The 9,694-nt window shown below is 30.8% G+C and overlaps 1 protein-coding gene across 2 annotated transcripts; it reads left to right on the top strand.

The window, feature by feature from the left end:
* Positions 1-660: 660 nt before the first annotated feature.
* LOC119685529 (actin, indirect flight muscle) lies at positions 661-2,634 on the top strand. Of its 2 annotated transcripts, none has more exons than XM_038099832.1 (3): positions 661-788; positions 1,225-2,174; positions 2,232-2,634. In XM_038099832.1, the coding sequence occupies exons 2-3, from the start codon at positions 1,250-1,252 to the stop codon at positions 2,435-2,437; spliced, it is 1,131 nt and encodes a 376-aa protein (XP_037955760.1). In that variant the 5' UTR covers positions 661-788; positions 1,225-1,249; the 3' UTR covers positions 2,438-2,634. The 2 variants fall into 2 exon arrangements, with proteins under 2 accessions (XP_037955760.1, XP_037955759.1); XM_038099831.1 differs by having other exon boundaries at positions 662-799.
* Positions 2,635-9,694: the final 7,060 nt, after the last annotated feature.

Here is a 9,694-nt window from a genome sequence, read left to right as displayed (position 1 = left end):
CATAGTTCTGATATACGATCTAAGCACATCGGAATATACATATATAAGCTTCTATTATTATTGTTATTATTAATCTGGATCTTTGTGTCTGACAATTAATACAACAGGTACCCACAACAAAAAGAAGAGATTAAAAACAAATAATCTCTACAATTTACAATTTAAGACTATATTAAGACATATATTAAATACATCTGGTATTTCTGTATTTAAAATGAATTTACGAGTATCTTCTTGTTAATGTAATGTTATTGCCGGAGTTCTAAGGCTCGCAATACAAAAAGTTTTAGGAACGTAGCAGTTACACTGGCGTTATTCCGATATTGGATCCGATATTGGAGTGAACCCTAATAATTTATTGGTAAATAGAAATACAGAAAATCTTTTACATTAGTTTACCTGTGGTGACTTTTCGTAAATATTTAAAATGTGTAATGTAGCGTTAAACAAAACGAAGCGCAAAACTGCTTATATGGAAAGAGCCGACGATTTAAACGGGAGCCGATTTAGACATCGCAACTAAATACAATTTGATTGTATTTATCTTTGGTGTAGTGGTGATGATTATTTGTTTGTGCTGAGTGTGATTACTTATTTTAGATGCATGCATAGTTGTCTATATTGGACATTTCATTATTAGAGCGATTTTCTTAATAAAAAGACTTTACACTGCGAACATCAATCCATTTTGTTGAAGTGTTTGCCGCCAACAAGGACCCTTTACAAAATCACGAAAGAAAGTGCTTTGTGTGGACATATAAAATAGGATACTCTCTTATTAAGAACGTGTGTGTAATCAGTACGTGTATACCTAATAGATAGAAATGAATAATAACTGAACGAAGTACCTAATTCATTTCAAATTTAATTTTAAAATATTGGTGATTGAAATGCATTAAAAATATCATTTAGTAAAGTTCTATATAATTTAAGTGAAACAACTGCACTTCTTCATAGTGCATATTAAATACAAATTTAATTGGTGAAAATAAAATATATAATTGGTGAAACACGTTAGTTTGTCATAGCGTGCTGTAGTTATTATTGAGAAAATCAAAGACTATTATTGATCTTGATCTAAATATGGATCAGAATCTATTATATTAGTTGATTTGAGTTTCTTCAGTATATTGTATTTCGAAAATAAAGTTCAGTTGTTATTACATTCATAAAAAATAAATTGTTAAATATCATTATATTACTTGAATGTATTCCTTGGTGCAGATTCTCTTAAAGTGAAACTGCCAAGATGTGTGACGATGATGCGGGTGCTCTTGTAATTGACAATGGCTCTGGTATGTGCAAAGCCGGTTTCGCTGGTGATGATGCACCACGTGCTGTATTTCCATCAATTGTCGGCCGCCCACGCCATCAAGGTGTGATGGTAGGTATGGGTCAAAAGGATTCTTATGTTGGTGATGAGGCTCAAAGTAAACGAGGTATACTAACGCTTAAATATCCCATTGAACATGGTATTATAACGAATTGGGATGATATGGAGAAAATATGGCATCACACTTTTTACAATGAGCTGCGAGTAGCACCTGAAGAACATCCCGTATTGTTGACGGAAGCACCTTTAAATCCAAAAGCGAATCGTGAAAAAATGACTCAAATAATGTTTGAGACATTTAACTCACCAGCTATGTATGTGGCCATACAAGCTGTCTTATCACTTTATGCATCCGGTCGCACAACAGGCATTGTTTTAGATTCTGGCGATGGCGTATCGCACACTGTACCAATCTATGAAGGTTTCGCATTGCCACATGCCATATTGAGATTGGATTTAGCTGGCCGCGATTTAACTGACTATCTTATGAAAATTTTAACTGAACGTGGTTATTCATTTACGACTACTGCTGAACGTGAAATCGTTAGGGACATTAAAGAAAAACTTTGTTACGTAGCTTTAGATTTTGAACAAGAAATGGCAACAGCTGCTGCTTCAACTTCATTGGAAAAATCGTATGAACTACCCGATGGCCAGGTAATAACTATAGGAAATGAACGGTTCCGCTGTCCAGAAGCGCTATTCCAGCCATCTTTCTTAGGTATGGAATCATGCGGTATCCATGAAACTGTTTATAATTCAATTATGAAATGCGATGTGGATATTCGAAAGGATTTATATGCAAACTCTGTTCTATCTGGCGGTACTACCATGTATCCTGGTATTATTATTAGATTAATATTTCGATAAAAATATTTATAATGGAAAACTTTTTTAGGTATTGCTGATAGAATGCAAAAAGAAATAACTGCCTTAGCTCCGTCTACAATTAAAATCAAAATTATTGCACCTCCTGAAAGAAAGTACTCCGTTTGGATTGGTGGTTCTATTCTCGCATCACTTTCAACCTTCCAACAGATGTGGATTTCAAAACAAGAGTATGATGAGTCTGGTCCTGGCATAGTACATCGCAAATGTTTCTAAATCTTTTCGCAGCGATGTTTTCAAATGTCCGCGCGATGCAAATATTCTGGATAGCTGTCCAAATAATACCAATCAATCATGTTTATGTCTATTTTTATTTAACAAAAAGCTAATTCTATCTACTTATTGCAGAATATATATTGTACTAAAACAAAGTATTCTTTTATAATTATCGGAGAATAAAACTATAAACATTACTATAAAGAAATTCATTCAAAAATGTTAATAAAAATATTTCAGGTTCCTGCTTTAAGTGGATTCCTTTATTTCTGTACTTTTTCACTGAAATATTATAAGTTGGGAAAAAGTTGGAAAAAAGGGAATGTCAAGTAGTCTTGGAAAAAAGTCTTTTCAAGCATATTTTGTATTTGATACGACGTAGATTGATTTTCTTGCTACGTAGGTATAGAGCTTTATTACTTGCAATACCATTCATAAAGAAGTATGCATACGGGTATGTACGAAAGAGAGAGAAACAATATTGAACAGACATATAATATTGTGTGTTTGGGCTAAGGAACAGGTGCAATATAGCACATAAAAAAATTGATGAAACATCTTATGGTTATGCCAATTTTCGTTAATCTGAACGAAGAAGATTTGGTAGAAATTAAATGCACCCTTGACAGAAGACATCTCGAATACTTGTCGCTTTAATTGATAACAACTGTATGACAATTATATCGGGATCTTAAAAACATTTCAAAAAAATTATTGATGGTTAATTACTTAATCTTGCAAATTTTGCAGCCATTCAAGAGAGTACTATAAAATTTGATCAAACTTGATTAGTTCAAACTATTTGATTTACATTCTTTTTATTTCTAATGCTGAATATAATTCTGATATTTTTACCTCAATTAATAATTATGTACTTCATTTTAGTATCTACAGTAGATCAAATATGCCTATAACTTATGTGATATTCTCCCGATGGTATTTTATTTACTTTGGCGATGTCAAGAAATATTCCATACAACCATCCATTCCATTCTCCGCAATTTCTGCATAAAATGATATAAAGTATTCGTTTTTTTAATAGTGCATGTAATAAATTTACCAAAAATAATTTATAATAAATCGAAATATATTATTTATCACAACAATAAATAAATCATAAAGACATATCATTTTTGTTAAATAGTTTTGTTCGATTGGGAGAAGCTAAAATGTCTTCTTAATATATTTTACAAGAACTGCTTAAATATTCAACGAATTGTACCAATATTGTAGGGACTGGGACCAATATCTATCTATTATAAATAATTATAATAATGTATCTGGTCATTTCTGTTTTATTGTCATTATGTCATGTCTTTTCTATTTTTATTTGATTTGTATCAAAAAGTAAAATTAAGTCGTAATGTTTAATGTTGGGATTGCATGAAGAAGAACAAACATTCTGTCTACATACTCTTTCATATTGTGTTTTTACTACTCTCCAGAATAGACATCAAATTTTTTTTAAGAACTTGTCGAGAATATTAAAAGCACATACATATTGTTCAATATGTAAGAGTACATATGAATAGAACGAGGACTTGGAAGCGAAGCTCGTAGGCAGCGGAGCCCCGTTTCTTCTAAAAAATAATATAGTTAAAGATAAAAATACAATATCGAGCAGCCAACCGGTGGTTTAAAAACTCTGCTCTAGCAGAATATTATTCAAAACAGCAATTAATGTGTTTAACACGTGTTAAAATGTATTTATTCATTAATTCTATTAATTATATTCTATACATAAAATATGAGTGAATGCTTGCACCGAAAAGTTGATGTCAGCACGTAAGAGTGTATAAGAAATCTGATGTGAATGAAATAAAGAATTGAGTGCTTTGTAAAGTTGAACTAATAAGTGTTTAAAATTTCTTAAGTGATGGTAGTATTAAGTATTTTTTTTTATTTTGAATACAACAAACCAACTTCTTCGGGAAGAGTGATCAGTTTCTTTTCAAGATAATACATTAAATTTATTTATATTCTTATTGGATTCAGCAAGAAACGATTTTTAATTCTTGATAATAAAAAACGATTAACCAAATTATCCAAAATTTCCAAACAATAAATTTATTCATAATTTTTTAAATCCATTTTTTTCAAAAAAGGTGAAAATCCTGTGAACAAAAAAAAAAAGATGTGACCAAAAAATATTTTTCAACGTGTTACATGCAGAAATTAACTGAAGACAAATTATGTTCATTAAGAATATTAAGCATATTATATTGAATAGCAATAATACATGGGCTTATAAATCTTAACTCTCAAAAAATTTTCCTCTAACAAAAAAGCGACGAACGATGAACTCAATCGAAACAATTTAGTGTATGAAAACTGTTTACAGGGAGATGTAAACAATACACGTGAAAAAATATATATCGCAAAGCTATATATTTTCCTTGAAAATGTTAAAATATTGAAATTGTATCAGTAGTAAAACGTTTACTATTGTAAGATTGAGTATTCATGAAAAGAATTCAACAATATCTCTAGGATGAAATTATGGACAACTGTACCAATTGGCACAACGTCCATAGTTATAACATTGAAACTTCCACATGTTCTAGACCAGGTATTTTATCATCATGAAAACAATGGATCTTTTTATGCTGGGTATATTCTATTTATCTTTGCGACGACTGATAAAAACTAATAGAAACTAAAGAAATCTTTAGTTCGACTTGTTATTCTCAGGTGTATGTGCCTTAGAAATTATAAACCAGGTGTTGGCATAAGTAAAATGCGTGTCTTATATACACATTCGACCGAGCTTTTTCGTAGCGTGTCATTTTTGTTTACAGCTGATCTCTCGTAATTCTTGTTTACTTTTGCCGTTCTGATTTTCTATTTCATGTTGTGTGCGGTACTCGGCTTATGCACTTAACTTCTTGTTGAGCTTCTCTTACGGCGAATATTTTTGACAGTTCTTGTTCTTGTTTTCTTATTTCGCTATTCTGGTGCTTTGTTTTGATTCTTACAAAACGTGTTTTAAAGCTACATTCGGTCGGTGGTGGTTTTATTTATTTTATTTATTATAATAAAATAAAATATTAACAGTGCAAATATTCATCAAATTTAAAACATAAAAATAAGAAATATAATTAACAAATAAATAAGGTGAGTTTATTATTCATTTATTTAATTATATTTTTATATTTCATTTTAATATCATTTCAGATTAGTTTGAGGTGTTATTAAGGCTTGCAAGCGGGTTGGGTTTTGATAAGTTGCTTTGAAAAAATATTTTATATATTAATTAATCTATTTATTTAATTCCAGATATTTGTAACATTTAGTGAGTGTTCCTTTTTTTCAATTTAAATGTAATTATAAAAAAAAACATGTGTTGTTTTATAAAATATCGGTGTTCTACTGGCATGTTTTAGTTCGTGTTTTTATTATCTTTATTATCTTTTAGCACATTTATGTAGGTGGAAATTTAGCGTAAATTTCCATACTTACAGTCATTCAAATTTCAACAAATTAACTTTTGACTCAGTCGAAAATTGTTGTCTTTGCCTTTTCTTTGCTATTCGAATCCGTCTAGTAGCAATTTATGTTGACCATTTGGCAACAGAAGTAGAGATTCGGCTGAACGACAAATTTGTCCTTTTACTTTGAAAGTTGGCATGAATTGAGCTGTTATTACTTTTGCGACGAAAGCTTAAATATAGAAAAACTTTTGATTCAGCAGTTTATCCGCCAAAGTAATTGTCGCGACTGTAATTAAAGCAATTGAATCGTTTGAATTCGTTTCTACATTAAATATAAAAGGAATGAAATCGTCATAATGGCGATGAAAACATACCGATTCAAACTATAACCATTAACTTCGTTGAGCTGCAATGCAAATCGAATTTAATTGTTTGGTTGCTTAGCTCGGAATCCTATTTGATGTTCATCTGCTGATTCTCATTGACGTCTTTCAGCCACTTTTAGTATGTCATGTTTATTCTGTTGAGAATGTAGCAGATCTAAAGCTGAAGAAAGCGATCGCTATACTCACAAGCGCGCATCATAAAATCTGACTGTACGTTGTTTTGCTGCTTCCTGGGCACGATATTAAGACATTTCCTGTTTCCCTGCTGTTCGTTCATTTCTTCCCGATCCCTTAGTGTAATTTGATTCGTGAATGACTCGTACCACTGTTTCTATTTGGAGGATATAACTCTCTAAGTTTGATTTCATGCAACGCATAGTTTTGTTAAACAAATGAAATGTTTCGAACTGATATTGCACCGAGAAATAAGAAAAAAATTAAATTTACTCACGAAATTAATGGCAAGGTAAACGATGTAAAAAATACATCGAAATTTCTGAAAACTTAATTCAACAATCGAAAAAATTGGAAATGCAAAATGAAATTTTAAGTGTTTTTCGATGTCGGTGTGACATCTATATAACATAAGTATATAAAAACACGCTCGTATACGAATGCAACATTGTATAGAAATCTAAAGGCAAATATTTTTAAAGTTCAATTAATCATTTAATGTTATTGAAAGAAAAAAATATTCATTAAAAATATTTTATACATTTTGATTTGCGAAATAAATACATCATCTCCTAAAGATTCAATTTTAGATCAGCCTTACTTCATACTTCATACTTACTTCCAGTGCATTGAATTTAATGCACTGAATTTAAAAAAAAATCTTTATTGTAGTACCTCTGCCATTTTATGATGCTCAACAGGTGTCAACACCTTGTAGATATGTGGTCAAGTTGATATTGGCGAGCATGACGAAAATGCGAAATTTTCATTTTTGGTATGTGGGCTGCAAAAACTCACATATTAAGGGTGCTTGCATACTCCGTTTAGAGCTTTTGGCCCAGTAACGAAACAACGAATTCTGAAAGCCCCCCAAGAAGTTGCAATTGTGACCAAACACGTCACTCAGCTAATTGTAGCTGCTCTAAGTTCAGGGAATTTCATGCCTTACGTGCAATCAAATCAAAAGCTTCATTGCCTAAAACTCCTGTCTTTTATTTTCAACTGTAAAGCCTGACACTTCGTCTGCCTTTGTGGCTAAAAACTGTAGCACTTCCCAACGTCCTGCAGATACCGTTACTAAGTACATTATTGTTACCAAACCTCCCATTTAAATTATTATTAATAATATTGCCAAAACTCCAGCCAAATATGCTTCTGCCATAAATGCGCATTTGTCCAATATAGAGTCGTTATTCTCGTTTGCCTTAAGTATCATGTTGCAACTTTTTGCTCTTACTTAGTAAGAATATGTCTAATAACTTCATCAAGACTAACATTTTTACAACTTCATCCATTATTTATATAGTGACTTCGAACAAAGTATTATTAACTTTTGCGTGTGTTACCCACTTAACTGTGCTAATACACTTGACCCTAATCGATTCTTTACTCCCTCCGGTTTTTTTTAGTTTCTTAAGTCTAAAATACCTATGAAATCTACTTGCGTAGATGGTATTTCTCTTAATCTGCAAATGTGAAACAAATTTTTATTATGCTTATAACATTGGTAATTTTTCTTGGCTATGGACGAGGGCAATAGTCATATTCATTTGTAAAAATTGTAAACCTAAATCTTTACCTTCAAGCTATCGTTCGTAGTGCGGAGTTTGGATAGTGAAAAAGTCTTTGATACGGCGTGAATCCAAGGCCTTACATTCAAGCTTCATCAGTTCAAGCTCTCCAGATAATTTTCGGTCGAGACCGACATCCATAAGTGTATGTTCTACGTCCTCTATTTGTTAATGTTTCAGTTCAGTGTACTCGCAGGGTCAGTAATTCTCTTAATCAATATTTACTCTTGTTCAGTTTCTATTATACTTCAAAACTAAAACTAAATCCGCTTAAAGTTTCAGCCATTGCCTTTACTGGAAGTATCCGCGATGGTCCTTGGGTTTACAAACCCTCAAATATTAAACGTGTACTTAATGAATCTTCTGTTAAACTTATTAATAAATTTAAATATCTAAGAGTTGTATATTCTTCAAAAAATAACTTTATTCTTTGCGTTAATCACATGATTGAGAACGCGTCATTTCGTCATGTGAATCTAAAAACTGCTTTACGACATCACAATCAACTTTATGAACAAGCTAAAGTCTTGTATTACAAATAATTGATTCCGCCACTTTTCACCTATTAGATGAACATGTTCGCGTCTTTATATCATCGTAATTATAAAAATTATGGAATAAACACCTGTAGCTAACTTTTCCTTATGGCTTAGATGTACTTACTTCCTTAATGTTAAGCCTTTTGATTATTTACTTCACTTCATTCGTTGTATTCTGGAACGATATTTATGCATGTGATTTTTCGTAACGGTTTTTCGCAAATAACTCGAAAATGGTACACAGAAAAAAATCGTTATGATTTTCGAGTTCTACGAAAAATTTCCCTATAAGAAATATAAGTCTCGTCTTTGAAAATTTTTGGCTGTAAACTAGTGTAATATTTTGAGAAAACTTTTGTAGTTATTAGAACCGTTCGACGCTACTATAGGGGCAAATTAAGAGTTATTGGAGTCCACATGTACATAAACACCTTTCCCAATGAGATATTGAGAACTGACATCTGACACAACTGGAAGTGGGTCATACTGGACATGTAGATCATTATATTGTAAAGTAGTGAATTATATTGTTAAGTAGTAAGAATTTTGTGAAAGTAGTGTAAGGTACTAGTATTGTATTTATGTTATTTATAAAACGTTAACTATGTGCCACAGTTAAAGATAATATATAATATAGAAGTAAGGAAAAAATAATCACATTGAATAAAGACTGTCAAATAACACAATTGTATTCTATAGATAAGGAATTAAATAATAAACATTATATATTGTAATTTATACAAAACTAATTAAAATGTTTGTACAATTAAATTGTTTAATAATTATTAAAATGTATTTATTAATTTTTTTTTTGTTTTTGATTATAAGTAAAATTATACACAAAAGCTATAATTGACTAAAGTCGGTCATCAAATTTTCTTTGTTTTTTATCTAGATACATTTTTTTGTTGATTAAAAGTAAAACACACTGAATGAAAGAGCATTTTTCAATTTTTTGCATTATATATATGTATGAAATTATCAACAAAAAATACCATTTTATAAACCTTTTAATTTGTAAGTTATTTAAAGGCTTATGTGGGGTTTTGTAAAAAAAACAGTCTGTTATATAGTTCTTTCCTATATTTAAATTGGCAACATTTCTAAGTTTTTGACATTATCATTAGGACGGGATGTTATTTATTTATGTAACAAC

This window comes from Teleopsis dalmanni, chromosome 2, assembly GCF_002237135.1.
Source record: "Teleopsis dalmanni isolate 2A chromosome 2, ASM223713v2, whole genome shotgun sequence".
Classification (NCBI taxonomy): Eukaryota; Metazoa; Arthropoda; class Insecta; order Diptera; family Diopsidae; genus Teleopsis; species Teleopsis dalmanni.
This window is presented reverse-complemented; position numbering and strand designations above follow the sequence as displayed.

Excerpts from the sequence above, each read along its gene's own strand:
- LOC119685529 (XM_038099832.1), top strand. The coding sequence starts at position 1,250 with ATGTGTGACGATGATGCGGGTGCTCTTGTAATTGACAATGGCTCTGGT. Across the intron at positions 2,175-2,231 it reads CGGTACTACCATGTATCCTG|GTATTGCTGATAGAATGCAA; the intron begins GTATTATTATTA and ends AAACTTTTTTAG.